This window comes from Cryptotermes secundus, unplaced genomic scaffold, assembly GCF_002891405.2.
Source record: "Cryptotermes secundus unplaced genomic scaffold, Csec_1.0 scaffold131, whole genome shotgun sequence".
Lineage (NCBI taxonomy): Eukaryota > Metazoa > Arthropoda > Insecta > Blattodea > Kalotermitidae > Cryptotermes > Cryptotermes secundus.
Genome location: NW_019742552.1, coordinates 1,444,190 through 1,462,289, shown reverse-complemented (window position 1 = coordinate 1,462,289; position 18,100 = coordinate 1,444,190). Strand labels below are relative to the sequence as shown.

At 39.9% G+C, this 18,100-nt stretch overlaps 1 protein-coding gene across 7 annotated transcripts in view; it reads right to left on the bottom strand.

Annotated features, from left to right (window-relative positions):
- Positions 1 to 1,492: 1,492 nt before the first annotated feature.
- LOC111873289 (sodium-independent sulfate anion transporter) overlaps positions 1,493 to 18,100 on the bottom strand; it is a 43,375-nt gene continuing 26,767 nt past the window's right edge. For 3 of the 7 annotated variants that reach the window (XM_023867875.2, XM_023867873.2, XM_033755040.1), the window contains 4 exons: positions 10,081 to 10,226; positions 6,405 to 6,578; positions 2,086 to 2,242; positions 1,493 to 1,991 (listed from right to left, as the gene is read on the bottom strand). In XM_023867875.2, coding sequence (XP_023723643.1) covers positions 1,825 to 1,991; positions 2,086 to 2,242; positions 6,405 to 6,578; positions 10,081 to 10,226 — 644 coding nt within the window. In that variant the 3' untranslated portion in view covers positions 1,493 to 1,824. The other 4 variants (XM_023867874.2, XM_023867877.2, XM_023867876.2 and 1 more) reach the window with 4 other exon arrangements.

The following is an 18,100-nucleotide window of genomic DNA, read 5'->3' as shown; positions in this document are numbered from 1 at the left end:
CCACAATTCACAATTCGAGCATGGTTGATGTTCAAAGGAGATATGAACAAGTAAAGAAACCTATTTGGTATTTCTGAGTATAAAATGTTCATGAAGGGAGTTGATAGAGCCGATCAATACTTCGCCTATTATTCTCTAAAGTGGACAAATAAAGCTGCCTTGTGGCTTATAAATTTTGCCATTTTCAATTTATTTTTGGTTTACAAAAATCTAAACCCTGATTCGAAATTGAAATACAAAGCATTTCCGATGAATGTGGCGAAGGCCTGGGCTACAGACCAGATGGTGGCAGCAAAACGAGAGTCAGAGACAGACTTAGTGCAAATGGGCCTATCAACTCCCACCCCATGCAAGCCTCTTTTGGACCCCGCCGGGCGACTCTCGGGTGATATGCGGAAACATACGCCAATGAAAATTGTGAAGAGTGAACATTCCAAAGGGAAGCATCCTTCTAGGCAATGCCACGTTTGCGCAGTTCACAGAAAAAGGAGTACGACTGCCTACATTTGCAAGTTCTGTGTAATGCCACTTCACAAAGGGGAATGTTTCCAGAAATATCACACTCTCAAGCACTTCTAGGAGCATTGGTAAGTGTTCTCCAAAAATTTTTGTTCATAAAATTAATTAGGAGATTTTATATTAATTTTTAAAGTGAATAGTGCACAAATTAGGGTACTGGGTTTTAAAATGCCGGTCCCCAGGGTGATTTAAATATTTAAATTGCCCGTCTTCAATGTGTTAATTATAGTGCCATCACTGAACTACACACTTTACAAATCACTACAGCACATGTTGCTTTTCAGTGTGTTCTGTCTTCAACAGCTGTTTCCTGGTAACAGCTTCTAACAATGGGGATTCTTCAGCTTATATATACTTACTTCGTTGTCCAGGGGCTCCCAACTACACCTACTAAGTCTTCTCTTCACCATCTCTCTTGCAACTCACTACTGCTTGAGTCTGAGTCTGAGTCTTGTGTTATGACTAACGGTCAATCGGCCAGTTGTTCTTGGAAGAACACACCAATCTGGGACTTACAAACAAATTTTTATTCTGTCAGGAAGTTGCGGGTTTGTTGATGTGGGGGGCTCTCTCTGATGAAAGGACAGATCTGTCACTTACAATTTCTGCTGGCCCTTGCCAGCACAATCATTCTCATGTCCAAGTCCCACGGGACTCGTGACCATATTTCACTGACTCAGATTTGAGATTTCCCTTTTTGTCGCCTTGTATGACTCACAGGGCTAAGGTGGAGGTATTCGACTACAGCTTGGCTGGTGTCCTCATCATATAACCCCTTGGCACAGACTGCGTAGAAGTCACTACTTTCAACAGTTCCTCTATTGTTCCGTGTTTCCATGGAAACCCGCATGTTTTATGGTCACTACCTAGTAATGGGTCTACACACTACAATATATTACTGCATCCATGGGCTTCTATATTTAATCATATGGATGATATGCAGCACAAATATCTGCAGTTAAAAAATGCAACATTATAAAATCATTACTTTATAACAGCATGATACTTTTACATATTTTAGTTATAACAGTTATGGTTTTTAACAAAATGTGTACATATTTTTTAAGCTAGATATTTTACTGAGATGCGCCACATTTGTATATGCACTAAGCAACCAGTTACTCATATTGAAGTAATCAGCTTCATTTCTGCAATGATATGAAGCAGTTTTAACAATCCAGTAAGAAATGCTTATTCCCTTGAAAGGTATTTACTCAGTTTGTAATAACCTAATCTGATTAGTTCGCACCTGCTTTTATTCATATTGAACACTCTCTTCTATAAGCAAATATAGATTGATGTTCTTTATTTATCTCTTCCACATTCATTAAGAGATGATTCATTTGATGCCAGAGTGTCTTGAATCAGATCATCTATGCAGCCAGTTTCAATTTCAATTGTAACTTCATGCTCTTGGGTTCCTTTCTCTATAAGTGGTATTGTTTCTGATCTTTCTAGATCCAATATTTCACCTATAAAAAGCAAACCTTTGTATATATCTTTTGTAATTAAATGCACATAATATGACATAATTTAATACACTGCACAAATTGAGTTAAGTCTTACCAAAAATAAGGTCCACAATTTCTTTCTCAGTGTCAGCATACAATATCATCTTTACATCAGCAGTTGTTTGGAGCATGGATTTAATTCCTGTTCTAACATTAAAAAGAATCAGTGGTTGTTGTCTTTTCTGGAAAGTCCTGTAAACCACCTTCAGTGCCTGGGAAAAGAAATTCAGTGTCACAAATTTATGCCACTCACTTTACTGTGTAGAAACAGGAAAGCACTGTATTACAAATGCAGTTATCTCATGTACTTTTTCCCGTGTTATTAAGTGTGGGAAACTCACACAGTGCATAATAGACAACTCCTGTAGTGCACTGAAAACAGGCAATATTAACACATCACTTACAGCCTGGCTCTCTGGACACCAACACAAGCGCTATCCAATCAGAGCTCAAGTCAAAGTCAAACTCACATTGCGACTGACAGTCAGTAAGTCTGTCTGTCTTGGTGTCAAGCCCCAACTGGGGTTCATGACCAGATGTTTCCTTTTAAATGAAAGTTACTGTCCTGTTCATGTGGAGAGCACTCTCTGACGAGAGGTCGGGTCTGTCATTTGTCAGTCGTAGTCTGTATTAGTAAATCCATTGTCACTATTTACATACAAGGTCCATATAAAAAGTATCGGGAAAAGTTCCGGGAAAATAGATTTATTTCAGATATTGCTACAATGCCTCAAAATTCTTCAAAATACATCCCTTGTGCATCGATACACTTTTGCCAATGGCACTGCCATGACACGAAGGCTCCCTGGTAGGCAGATTCCGGAAGGTCCTTAAGGGTCCGCGTGCAAGCCTCTTTGATGGCACTCAGGGTCCCATGATGGTGCCCTTTGAGGGAGGATTTCACTTTCGGGAACAGGAAAAAGTCTGCTGGTGCCAAGTCGGGACTGTAGGGGGGTTGGGGTACTGTCGCGATGCCGTTTTTTGTCAGGTAGTCGGTCACCTTGGAGCAGGTGTGACCGGGTGCATTGTTGTGATGCAATTTCCAATTTCCGGCGATGGCTGGCCTCACCCGATTGACCCTTCTCTTCATTCTTCTTAGCACTTCCAGGTAAAAAGCTCCATTCACTGTTTGCCCCTCAGGTACAAATTCGTAGTGGACCAACCCCTGGGCGTCGAAGAAAACGATGAGCATGGTTTTCATTCTGGATTTGCTCATTTGCGCCTTTTTTGGACGAGGTGATGCTGAAGTGTGCCATTCGGAACTTTGACGCTTTGTTTCCGGGTCGTACTCGAATATCCAACTTTCGTCTTCCGTGATGACATTGTCCAGAAAGCCGGAGTCTTCCTCAATGCGTTGCAGAAGGTCTTCGCAAGCAGCCACTCATCTCTGCTTTTGGTCATTCATCAAGACCTTCGGGACGAGTTTCGCGCAGACCTTTCGCATCGCCAAATCTTCAGTGATAATGGTGTGCACCGTCATCTTATCAATGCCAACATGATCTGCAATCATGCGCACACTTAACCGACGGTCTGAATTGAGTACGTCACGCACACGTTGCACATTGTCGTCAGTTCTTGACGTCGACGGCCATCCACCGCGGGGCTCATCCTCCACGATCTGTCGGCCACTTTTGAAGAGCTTGTGCCACTTAAAAACTGCAGTTTGTGACATGCTTTTATCCTTGAACACTTGGCAAATCATGCCCAACATCTCCATACCCGATTTCACCAGTCCAACACAAAACTTTATGGCGTACCTCTGTTCAATCGTTCGCTGCATTCTGCGCTTGCACCGACTCACTCGACAGGGGTCCACTGAAAACACGGGCTGGCCTCTACAAACGCGCTCAGGCGAATGGCGCTTGTTAAAGGTTAGACCCCCCACTACCACGCCTGCGAGGTGCGAGCGTGCTGCGGTGTACAGTCACGTAAGGGAAAGATTTTTCCCCGATACCTTTTATACGGACCTTGTATATTTACAAATTTACTCTTAATTCGTACTTCTATGTACAATATATACAAGGCCTCTGTCCAGGCTCAGTACAGCAGATTATGCCCTATTTCTAGCAGTATTCGCTACCACGGCAGTCTAGTCACTTGAACGGTTGTATGCCTGACCGCCGCCAAGTTTAAGCCTCTTATATTTTCTGTATCAGCCTTTGCCTTGTTCATGTTGCGAACATTCTCATTATCATGATTCTGTATGACTTCTGCTTGTTGCCTGCATAATTTTGTTATATAGTCATATACGTACGGGATTTTGAATGCCACGTGCAAATCGCAGACCGGTGTGTGCCTTGGAAAATTGCCAATGGTGCTGAAAACCTTGTTTAGCAGGCATTGAAATTGCAGCCCATAGCCCGTCAAACACCCAGGTGGGATAAGCATAAGTCATTACTGATCTAATAAGAGCTTTGTGGAGGGTCAATTTAATGTTAGTGCTCAATCGCTCACGTTTGAATAGGGAATATACTCTACTGAATGTTCTAAAGGCCTTGGCTTCAAACATTTCTACGTGCAATCTCAATGCAACTCTCTTATCGAAGATTACACCTATATATTTTGCACTATTTACTAATGGAATATTTTGTCTATTTAGAGAGAGACAAGACTGAGGTGGTCGAAGACTGCAAGAGAAGTAGAACCCCCCCCCCCGAGTCTTATCTTCATTAATTTTAATATTCCAGTGCTCTCATCAGGTCTCCATTGAGCTGAGACCGCGCTGGAGCCTTATAACAAAAAAACCCTCCTTGCAATATGTCACATACAGACAGGCATCATCCGCAAAGAGGGTCAGGTGAACACCAAGTGTTTGGGGGGCATCATTAATATACAGGTTGAAAAGAGTAGGGGACAGGACTGAGCCTTGTGGCACCCCTGCTTGCATTTCCCTTGGTGTCGACATTTCGCCTTCAACCGAAACCCTGAATTTACATTGAGAGAGGAAGGACCCAATAAGCTTGGTCAAACTGTTCGAGAATTCCAATTCTGATAACTTATACAGCAATCCTCAGTGCCACATAGTATCAAAGGCTTTTTCGAGGTCCAAGAACACCATAGCCGTAGACATTTTATTGTTGAAATTAAGGGTCACGTAGTCCACCAGCCTCATACATTGCAATGTTGTGCTGTGACATGCATGAAAACCAAAATGGCTTGCATTGAGCAGACCTCTTTCTTCAATATGTTTTTGAAGTAATTTCAAAATCACTTTTTCGAATAGTTTTCCTGTCATGGACAGGAGGCTGACTGGATGTAAATTTTGCGGGAATTTCAGGTCTTTACTGGGTTTAGGTAAAGTTATTACTTTTGCTGCCTTCCAAGTATTTGGAAAATGAGAGAGCCGAAGACAATTATTAAATAAATGAGTTAGGTGAACCAATGATCGCCTTGGAAGGTGCCTGAGGCATTTATTTGGGATGCCGTCAATTCCACAGGCCTTTTTTAATTTCAGGGATTTTATTATTTTCTGTACATGACATGGTCTGATCCTTTAAGAGGGGTTGTCTACGTTTTCCAGCAGAGCTTGAACTCTAGCCTCCACCCACCATTCATGGTTTTCGTCATACAGGTCATGCGGTGTGAACTGAATTTCCAAGTCAGCAATTTTGTTGGCTTTTTCGAAAGAATGAAATTTAAGGCCAGAAGCACCATGAATAGCAGTAGGTGCCCTTGGTCTGTCCCTCTTTTAAGATGGATTTCGCAACAGGCCATATACCCTGAGGTGTGACTTCAGCAATACCTATCTTTGTTTCCCACCGTTCAAGTGTCTTTTTTCATGTCATTTGTCTAGTTGATATTGTGGCCCAGTTGACTGACATTTCATACACGGGATCCCTGGTTTATTGCCACAATTTTCATAGTTTCCGTTTATGTTTTAATTCAGAGGTGGTTTTGAAATCTTTCCCAATCTGTGAATTTTTAAATAGGTTCCGAAAGATTCCTAATTTTAACATGGTCCAGTATGTGGGATACTATTGGTAGGTGATCTGAATCCAAAATTTAGAGACGATGACATCTGATACTCTGATGTTTTGGTGGACCACAATGACCAGTACGTCACCATTTCTCGCAGGGGAATGAGTGGGGCAGTGTGGTGCTGAAATTTTGAATTCACTCATGTCAAACAAATCCATAAGTTTCTCACCTGAGGGGTTTGAAACTCTACTATTCCAAAATGGGTGTTTAGTATTCAAATCACCTGCCATGATAGACTTCTAAAGCTTAAGAGCCCAGTAATGTCAGCATCACTCCAGGCACTGCCTGGGGATTTATAAACAGCTGCAAGCACCACAAACATATTGAAACATGTATCTGTAACTGTATCATATTCAAGATATTTAATGTATAATGTTAGTGACATTAAAAAAGTACCATGGCTGTGGTGTAGTCCATTCCTTTGATGTATGTGCAATTAATAACAAGTGGCAAGGAACCACTACCCTGGTTTATTCCAGCCTTGGTCACTGTTGTACACAAGAAGTCCACTGCCAGATACATGAGCCCACTGTCTGGGGTAACCATCACATACTCACCACCAGTAGGAGTCTGCAGGTATGACCATGTCAGTGATTAATGAAAAAGTGAAATACGCATTAAGACACATTATATTTAGATACGATGTTCCACCATATCACTAAAGTGTTACAACATTTTGCTTCTGTTTAGAGAAATTCCACAGCAAAAATTATTTAATGTAAAAAATTAATGTCATGGATACAAATTTACTTTAAAGATGAAAATCAATCATATTTCATATGTGTTAGGATATTCGATCCCTAAACATTGACATTGACATTGAGCAAATAATGGCTTACATTTACTGAAATTACATACTCTGTTATGTCACTGTGAGAGATGGAAGATATTTCATATATCTGATGGCTTTGGTAGCCAGTCAGGATCTATGGAAATGAAAATAAAGATACAAGATACATTACAGTCAAATAATCTGTTTAACAAAAGTACAAATATACAGTACATTATTTGAAGTTTTCATCATGGTAAAGAGTCATACTGTGGTCTTCTGTCTTATGGTACAGTGTAGTCTGGTAGTGTGGGACTTACACTTAGGAGGAACTTCTTGCTTCTGACTTCTGATAGAAGATGGAGGCAGCATGGTCCGACAAAATGCAGGTACACACCCACCAGCTAATGGAGGCTTAACCAGAAGACCACAATATGTATACTATCACATTTGAAGTAGGTTTTAACATGATTGAGTTAAATGTAAAGATAAGTTTTCTAAATGTCTTGAAAAATAGAATACCATTTGCTACATTGCAGGATACCAAGGCAGTTGTGAAAGTCTATGGATCTGCACCATTTTGTGGTATCAAGAAAGCAGGAAACTAAAATGGAAAGCTGCATCCTTTAGATTGATATTCCATCGTCTGATCAATATATGTATATTTAATAATAAGTGCTGTGGGATGTCAATGTTCGCTGGGACAACCACATGAAACTATAACAACAAATGTTTATTGTGCTTAGAACACGTATTACAGATGAACGGGGAGTGTGTCTGAAGAATACTGGTGGAGACCCCTTTTGTAGCAGCTAGCCTTGTCTAGCGATAACAGTGCTACTGGAGGCCCTGACAAGGGCAGTTTGTCCGAAGCCTTTGTTGCTGTGTGTTAGCCAGCATGGCATGGTTCCTTGTAGCAGCCTGATGTTCTTTGCTGCAGCCCAGTCATTGGGAGCTGGTGGGATAGCAATGTGTCTGGCTGGCAGACCTATGGTGCGTGGGCTGGCAATCACTGGTAGAGTCAGCTGTGATGTTGGTACTAGATGTGCTAGAAGTGTTGCTACTGCAGTGGTCTCTGGATGCAGGCATAGGCGTGATTGATATGACTGATGTGACTGATGCTAGCAGGTCAGAGGCCAGCATGTTTATACCCTTGCCGCTGTGCGGTGTCCCAACAAATGGATGTTGGAGCTGCTATGGTGATCGGTGATTAGGCAGCGCATGTGTAGCAGTACAGACACCCAGGTTGCAAGCTGTAGTGTATAAATATCGCCTGTTGTTGCTACTCTGTGGGAGTTGAGTTGTCTGTTTGACTGCAGGAGTTAAGGTGTCTGTTTGTGGGAGGTTCTAATGGTGTGTTGCCTTCCTAGTGCTCAAGGTTCAGACACATTTCTCAACATATTAACCAACATAATGCTATAACTGTATTGTTTTATTATGCAGTCAACAAAGGGAGAACAAATAACATAATATTAAATATTTAAACTACTAAAAATATTAACAATATGAAAATTAGTTAGTATTTTACCATGGATTGTCACTAAGTTATGATTCAAACCACCAGATTATTTATTACAACATGAAGCATTATGAGCTACAATTCAAACTACTAAAACATTTTGAAACTTTATAAACAATTAAATTGACATTTATCAAAAACCTACATTCCACCTTACTTACTTATGGAGCTGAGCCCATCGTGAGAAGCCTCCAAATCTGCACCTACTCAAGAATTTCCCTACGTTTTACGGAACTTGAAGGTTCATTACTATGTTCACAAGAGCCCTCTACTGGTCCATATCCTGAGTCGGACCAATCCAGTCAAGATCATTCCATCCTATCTGTCTAAGATCCATTTTAATATTGTCCACCCACCTACGCCTCAGTCTTCCAAGTGGTCTCTTTCTTTTTGGCTTTTCCACCAATATCCTATATGCATTCCTCTTCTCCCCCATTCGTGCTACATGCCCTGCCCACCTCATCCTTCTTCACTTGATCGTTCTAATTATACTTGGAGAAGAGTACAAGTTATGAAGCTCCTCATTATGCAGTTTTCTCCAACCTCCTGTCACTTCATCTCTCTTCGGTCCAAATATTCTCCTCAACACCCTGTTCTTAACCACCCTCAGTCTATGTTCCTCCTTTAATATCAGAGACTAAGTTTCACACACATTCAGAAACACAGGCAAAATTATAGTTTTGTATATTCTAATCTTATGTTCTTGGACAGCAGATGAGAAGACAAAAGGTTCTGGACTGAACGGTAGCAAGTATTACCCAAGTTCAATCGCCTCTTAATATCATCTTGAATCACATTTTGATTTGTTATTGTCATTCCCAAATATCTGAACTGTGCCACATTTTCAAAACATCTGTTTCTTATCTTCATGTCATGATTTTGTCCTGCATTTTCGTGATGAGATAGCAACATATACTTAGTTTTCTCTGTGTTTACTTCTAGACCAACCTCCTTAACTGTGTCAATTAAAGTTTGTGTGTTTTCTTCCTACATTCCACCATCTCTTCAAGTTCAGATAAAGCTCTGGTTGTGGGAGATATTTTAAGACACTCAATTTGGTTGAGAACACTGGAAGAGTGGTTTCTGGGACTCTTATAATTCCTGAAGATTCTGCCAAAGTTTCAAGTTGTAAGTTTGAAAATCTGAAGCTTAAGTGCAATGGCATAAAATTTAATGGAATCTAATTTAATTTAGTGGAATTGTAAGTCCACAAATTAATAAGTTTGGAAATGATAGATCGAGACATGACTGTACATCGAACTCAACACTGTCAGNTTTTTTTTTTTTTTTTTTTTTTTTAACACTAGTGTGTCTTCAAAGGCTCTTGTGAACATGGTAATGAACTTTTGGGTTCCATAAAGTGTTGGGAAATTCTTGAGTAGTTGAGTGGCTGCTGGCTCCTCAAGAAGAGCTCAGTTCTTTTGAGTTGCTTAGTTAATTTGTCTTCATAACAGATATCCATAAAAGAATTAATTTAACTGTTTATTACAAAAATCTGTTAGCCAGATTCAAAATCAGTTCTAAATGAAGATTTGAAGTAAGTGAAATACCTGTAGCTCCATAGTCAGTTTAGAAAATGTCCTGAGAGCAGGAGACACACTAATTGATTTCATTCTGTCGCTAAAAAATTAAAAAATATTGAACTACTGTTATATTATGTATTCTTTCAAATTTAATATTCTTTAGACAGGTACTGTGTCTTGACAAGCAATGAACACGAAATTCATGATTTAGAGATGGCAGTAGGTAGAACTATCAAATGCAGAGCTAAAGTATTTCCTAACCTTGCATGTAATGATGCTTACTGTTGGTCGAGCCCATAGGTAGAGCAGGAAAATCACATTTGTGACTACTCCAATCAGTAAACCAATCTCCACTCCAAGACCCAGGCATGACACAAATGTTAACACCACCAGGAACAGATCACGCTCTGTAAGGACAATGTATGTTCACTGAACATATATGCAACATATGATTAGTTTAATCCTTAACAAGAAAGGCACTCAATACTGTTCATATTTTATGCCTGGCCATTCTCAAAAGGATGTACAGTGGATTTGGTCAAGTGTACTAAGTTAGTTGTTGTAGAGTGTGTATGGATCAAAACAAGGTATTAGGTACAATAAATCACTCTTCTTCAGGGTATGGGATATTTTGAGATGGTGAAAGGTGGAGGCATCTACCATTGTACCACGAATGAAGGGTGGCTATGAATATGATGAATGAGCAATTACGAACAGTGGATTAGCTCTGGATTTCTAGAACTGAAATGGGGTAAACTGTTTATTTTAAAAATGTCTTTATTGTGTAATTCACCATAGGCACTTGGCCTTGGATAGATTCATTGGCAGTGTTACTAGGACTGATACTAGTAAAAGGAATGGTCCAGAGTTCATAGGTAATAAGCAAGATATTTGACATTCTTTACAAATAAAAGGGAATGCTTATGTGGAGACCATATTTGTCTGTCCGTGATCCAGTATTAGCTCTTATACTGCTGGAGAGATTTTCTTGAAATTTGACATAGGTGACTTTTACTGACAATCGGAGAAGTCTGATTTTCAACCATGTTGACCCAGAACAAAGCATAGTTTATATAAAGGCACAAATTGACCTTTTCATATATTCTATACACTGTTTCACAGTGTTACTTAAAATTCACTATGACAGATTTCACTTAACATTGTTGGGTAATTCATATTTCAGTCACATTGATCTAAATAGGATACAGTTTTTGCATGGCCATAAGTAGATATTTTCATGCATTCCATTAATTATTTCATGGATTTTTTTAAGATTCAAAATAGAAGATTTCCACCAAATGTAGCAGGTAACTTTGATTTTCAGCAATACTTTTGCATAATAAAACTTAGTTCATAAATGATATTTTACAATGTCCCACAAACCTTCCATAAATTTCTTTTTTATTTTATATGACAGATTTGGAGATTTCCAGGAGCCTTTGATATAGTGCTGGGGAAGATGTGTGGAGAAAAAAGGGGTGTTAACTAAATTTATTGAAGGAATAAAGAACCTATATGTGGATGTTATGGTAGGAATGAAATGGGCTGGTAATAACATATTAGAAGAATCTGATTAAAAAATTATATTGAGACAGGGTTGCTCAATATCTCCAGCTTTATTCAAGATAGTTATTAAAAATGGGTTGAGGAAATTGGGTGAGCCCAATACTTATTTTCCATTACTAGTGAATAAATAGGTACAAGGATTTTTCTTTACAGATGAGTTAGTAGCAGGCATAGTAACTGGTATAGGCTTGCAAAGACCAATTAATTGTATTCAGGACTTTCACAATGAATAGAAGCTGGGAAGGCAAAGACAGTAGTGTTTAGGAAGGGGGGAAAATTATGGAAGAATAAAAAATGTAAATTGGGAGAGATTAAATACAGGTAATAAACAAAATAAAGTATTTAATGTAATCCTGTACAGTAAATGAAAACTGGTAAAGAGAGGACATAGGTAGCAATTATGGGCAAACTAGCATTAGACATTATTAATGCATATTTAGCAACTGTGCCAGTCATACAGATCAAAGTACTAGAAAAATTATGTACTTTGCTAGCAGAGTGAAGGGTGAAGAGAAGGGTTAAAATCTAGGGTTTTAATGGTAGAAGGAAGGCAGGGGGAAAACACATGAATTATTTTGTAAAGGAGTGATAGGAGTGCCATTGACATTAGTGAATAGTACTTGTGCGAAGGTAGTGTAAAGGATGAACAGGAAGGCAAAAATATTTGAGAAAATAATGAAATACTGGTTAATATTGTGTGAGACGGATGAGACAAATCCATTATGGGACACAATGAGTCAGCAGAGGAAGGAGGAAAGAAACAAGTGGAAGAATAGAATTAAGTAATATTGGAAGGCCGTGCCATAGCTCAAGCGGTTAGTCGCTGGCTTTCCACCGCGACAGACCGGGTTCAATCCTGGGTCTGGTCAAGTGGGATTTGTGGTGGACAAAGTGGCGCTGGGGCAAGTTTTCTCCGAGTACTTCAGTTTCCCCTGCCAATCTTTATTCCACCAATTGCTCCACAATCACCCTCACCTATCATCTGGGGCTGGTTCAATAGGCCAGAAGTGGCCGCAGTACAAGGGACTTAGTCCCACCCCACTAATAATAAGAAAAAGTAATATTGGAAAGGCTGAGCAAGGGAACATGTTGGAGAATGGAAGCACTGTCAATACAAATAAGTATGTAGGACACTAATACAAAAATTCAAAATATGGAAGTTATAAGGAGAGGTATGAAGGAATAAAGATTAGGAGGGAACAAATTTTGGGCAAGACATTTAGGAATGTTAATGAAGAAACACTTATTAAAGGGATAGTAGGATGTAAGTTTATAGAGCAGCATCAATGAATTGGGCAATATATGATTAAATAAAAAGAGAAATGCAAGATTGTAGTAATAAAATGACTCAGAAATAACTCAAATGATTAATGATTAGAGGGTGTAATAACAGACATATGATTAAAATGTTACTGTGTAACAGACGAGTCTGAAACTAGTGGTGTTACCGTCCCTCCTTTCTTTCTTTGTACTTATATGCCAGCTTTGGAAGTCCACTTGACTCCTATCAGGATGTTATGGTAATAACCGTGGCAACTGGAAATTGCACGCCTGAAGTCAGTCTACTGCTTGAAATTAACAACACAACTCCCACTGTCCATAAACTGTTTATTTAATAAGAAGCGAAATATTATAACTTCATTTGCAAGCATGGAGAAATATGGCCCTTTAATATTATCAAATTTTAATGTCCCACATTGAAGGACTGATGAATTTAGAAAACCATAGGAGTGCAGTCCAATGATGTCTGCCTCAAATAAATTAAAAATGCCAAGTTTTTGAAGACTGGTATCCTGCGGGAGCATCGCTTCATCCCCCAAGGAAGATTTGAATTGATGGCCTCTCTCTCCCAGACAAGAATTAATTTCCTATTGGCTGATTTTAACTAGCCAAATCAATCATGCAATTGGCAAAAGCCAATCACATAACAAACTTTGAGAATAAAATACGTAGGTAGGCTGAAAAGTAATGCACACATGCTTGTAGAGCGCAAACGAAATGACCTTCAGAAGCGCGCCAGGTAGCATGTGGAAGTAACATTCCCCCTCAATACGCATGCGCAGGTTTGAGGTCGTTGCGTTCATCCAGTGTATTTCGAGAAGCGGAAGTATGGAGACGTGTTCTAGTGCTAAGTCAACACGAGTTAAACAGTGTGCTGTTATCGAATTTTTAACTGCTGAAAAAGTGACTCCTGCTGAGATTCATCGTGTTTAAAGGCTGTTTATGGTGACGATGCTGTTGATAGGTCTACTGTAAATTGATGGGTAATAAAATTTCGTGGTTGTGAGCCTGGAAAAGCCATAATTGTTGATAAAACATGCAGCGGACATCCGATCACTGCCACAGACGATAATCATCGCAAACTCGTCGACAATTTGATTCAAAATGACCAACAAATCACTCAAAAGAGAATCGCAAACCATATTGGAATATCCAAGGAACATGTCAGCTTCATTATTGAACAATTGGGATAACTTAAAATCTGTGCACGATGGGTACCACACCGTCTCACAGACGAGAACAAACAGCATCGATTGGAATGCCGCGAGCAACTTTTGCAGCATTACTGTGACAAAGGAGACGACTTTCTTTTGAATATTGTGATGGGGCACGAGTCATGGGTCCATCGTTACGACCTGGAAGAGAAAAAACAGAGCGCTGAATATCGACATCCGTCTTCTCCTCAGGCGAAAAAGTTCAAAACACAACCATCCGCCAAAAAACTTCTTTTGACTGTGTTTTGGGATGCTCGCCCAGTTTATGTGACTGACTTTCTGGAATGAGGGGCAACGGTAAATTCTTCTCAGTACATACAGACTCTAAAACACCTCCGGCATCGAGTTTGTCGTGTTAGAGGCAGCCTAGCGCCAATAATCTTGCAACATGACAACGCTCGTCCACACACCTCGCGCACAACTGAAGAGGCTCTGCGAAACCTGAAGTTTGAACCGATTCCACACCCTCCTTATTCCCCCCATCTTGCGCCTTGTGATTTTTATTTTTTTCCTCTACTCAAGAGAGACCACAAGGGTAATCGTTACACCTTGGACGATGAGGTGAAGGCAGCTGTCAAGTCCTGGATTCGAGAAAAGTCAGAAAAATTTTTCAGTGATGGAATGAAAAAACGTGTTACACGTTGGGAGAAATGTGTTAGCCTTAATGGTGACTATGTTTAAAAATAAATATATGCTTTTGAAATNGAATATCCAAGGAACATGTCAGCTTCATTATTGAACAATTGGGATAACTTAAAATCTGTGCACGATGGGTACCACACCGTCTCACAGACGAGAACAAACAGCATCGATTGGAATGCCGCGAGCAACTTTTGCAGCATTACTGTGACAAAGGAGACGACTTTCTTTTGAATATTGTGATGGGGCACGAGTCATGGGTCCATCGTTACGACCTGGAAGAGAAAAAACAGAGCGCTGAATATCGACATCCGTCTTCTCCTCAGGCGAAAAAGTTCAAAACACAACCATCCGCCAAAAAACTTCTTTTGACTGTGTTTTGGGATGCTCACCGAGTATATGTGACCGATTTTCTGGAATGAGGGGCAACGGTAAATTCTTCTCAGTACATACAGACTCTAAAACACCTCCGGCATCGAGTTTGTCATGTTAGAGGCAGCCTAGCGCCAATAATCTTGCAACATGACAACGCTCGTCCACACACCTCGCGCGCAACTGAAGAGGCTCTGCGAAACCTGAAGTTTGAACCGATTCCACACCCTCCTTATTCCCCCCATCTTGCGCCTTGTGATTTTTATTTTTTTCCTCTACTCAAGAGAGACCACAAGGGTAATCGTTACACCTTGGACGATGAGGTGAAGGCAGCTGTCAAGTCCTGGATTCGAGAAAAGTCAGAAAAATTTTTCAGTGATGGAATGAAAAAACGTGTTACACGTTGGGAGAAATGTGTTAGCCTTAATGGTGACTATGTTTAAAAATAAATATATGCTTTTGAAATTTAAGAATTGTACTTTAATGTACTTTTTGCCCGATCTTGCTATTTGTTTTTGTTCGCGCTCTACAAGCATGTTAGCATTACTTTTCAGCCTACCCATGTAGTTCCCAAGATACAGAACTCGGAACCCCACATGTGAGAGCGGTTGTTTTCTTTAGTTAAGGGTCCAGCTACACCCTTCCAAAGACACTTTATGTCAGCTACACATGCCAACAACAAAATTCACATCTTCGGCAAATTACAGACTTGCCTCCCATGTGACCTTGTCCCCTTCCAGCCATCCAAAGTGCATGTAAACAAAAACAAGGCAGTTATTTTCTGTCCAGATGTGAGAAACAAGTCATAACATGTTAATAAATCAGTCTCTCCAATAAACCAGTCACCCTTCCGAAATGACTGAAGAGGACCACACCATCCACGGAGAACTGTAGCAAGTGTGGACTGTCACAGAGGANTCATGGACTTAAATCAGTGCAACAGGACGCTAAAATATAGCATTATGAGGAATAGTAATTTAAGAAGGATGACAGAGCATAAGATCAGGGCATCAAACTAAGGCACACCAAAGAGCAAATTGTAATGGATATATTAAAATATTCAAGTAATAAAATAAGCTCAATAAACGTCAAAGAAATGCACTGGTAATTTTGTGTACTTCTTTTGTTATTTGTGTTCTTTACCAAAGGGCACAAAAATGCATAGTCAGCTGATAACTCTAAACGTATATTTGTATCTGTAAATTTTTAAAATTTCTAAAGCTATTGAACACATTTTAGTGAGATTTGGAACTGAACACTTACAGTGAAGATTTTCAATTTACTTTAATTTTAATTGCTGAAAGTCAGACATACAAGTATAAATAATGTTTATCAAATTTCTCAAAAAACGAAAATGATGCATACAGAGTGTGGATAATACAATGGAAACAGTAAGAGATTGAGGAATAGAATTTGTTTGCATTGGCTACAATGAAAGAACTTCAGTTGACAACATTGGATGTTCTTCTACCCTTTGTTTACATTCTGTAATACTGGTAGTTCTCAAGGCAGTGCGTGGGTGATTGCGTTGAATGACAGACCATGTGAAAGAATTGGCAACGTGGAGACTTGTCCAATTTTGAAAGAGGACAGATCATTGGTGCACCTTTAGCTGGAGCATCTGTGATAAAACTGCCACATTATTAAATGTATTGAGAGCTATAGTTTCTAATGTCATGTTGGTATACACAAATCATGGGAAGACAACAGTGAACAGTGGGCTAAAGTCAACACTGAGAGAAAGATGATGTGGGAACCTCCCACATTCTAACACACAACTTCACCAATCTAGCAGACAAGAGACAACTCCCACAATGTCAAGTCAAAGGCAAAGTCAGACTTTGACTTTGACTTGATGCCAGCATTAGTTACAGATACACTGACAGCAAGAGCTCAACACAACTGCAACTGCAAGCACTACACCGATTCTGCCAGCGCGTGCGCCATAGACAGCCTGCTCTGCTGCCACATGCACTGTGGCTTTGTTAGCCAGTCACACTCGCTATGCTCGCTGCTATCCCTAAAACTAAAAATCGTCGAGTGGCAGAAAGGAAGAACACCGAACTGCTATAAGGAAGACAAGGGGGCAGCAAAAGAAGAACATCGGGCTCCTGAAAAAAAGATGAAGCTAGACGAACGGCCTTTAAAGGCCTGCACTTGGCACTATCATCACCGGACTGTACTAGCCACTACCAAAAAAGTTTTTGCCAACTTTATTCAGGCAAACTCCCCGCTTTAAGTGCCGTGAACATTTGTTGTTACAGATTCAAGTGGATGTCTCAGTGAGTATCGACATCTCGCAAGATTATTGTAAATTGGGAAGGATTGTTTGAAAAATCACACAACTACTGCCACACAGGTGACAGCAGACCTGATCTTGAAGACCCTGTTTCCACAAAAACTGTCGGATGTGAGCATCACAAATCCAACATCCATGGTAGCAGTAGGGCTGAAACTGCTAAACCTCTGATTAATGAAAGTAATGCTCAGATACACAAATGATAGTATCATGAACATAAAATCTGGACATCAGACAACTGGAAATGCGCATATGATATGGTCGGATGACTCACCCTTCACGGTGTTTCCTCTATGCTTTCAAAAACAATTTACATTTGGAGAATACCCAAGGAAACCTACAATCCAGAATGCCTGGTTCCAACAGCAAAATATGGGGGAGGTTCTGTGATGGTTTTGGCAGCAATATTGTGCTATTCTGTTGGACTTCTTTTGGCTTATTTTGGACTTCACCCATCGTCNTGAGGTGAAGGCAGCTGTCAAGTCCTGGATTCGAGAAAAGTCAGAAAAATTTTTCAGTGATGGAATGAAAAAACGNAGTACAGTATACACCATCGTCAGAATCCTTTCAAGTCTATCTATTCTGTTGGCCCCATTATTACCCTTCATGATGGAATTACTGCAAGGGAGTACACGGACATGTTGGGTAATCAGGTGCATCCCATTTTCCAGATGTTATTTCTGAACAACAATGTGGTTTTCCAAAATGACAATGCCCCCATTCACACAGCTGGAACTGTTCAGTCATGGTTTGAAGAGCATGAAGATGATCTTCAACATCTTCCCTGACCAGCACAATTGCCAGATTTGAATTTCACTGAACCACTCTGATCCACCTCCAACATCTCTAAAACAACTTGATGTTCTTCATGAAGAATGGTGTAAAATTGCTCTAAAGACTGTTCAAAACT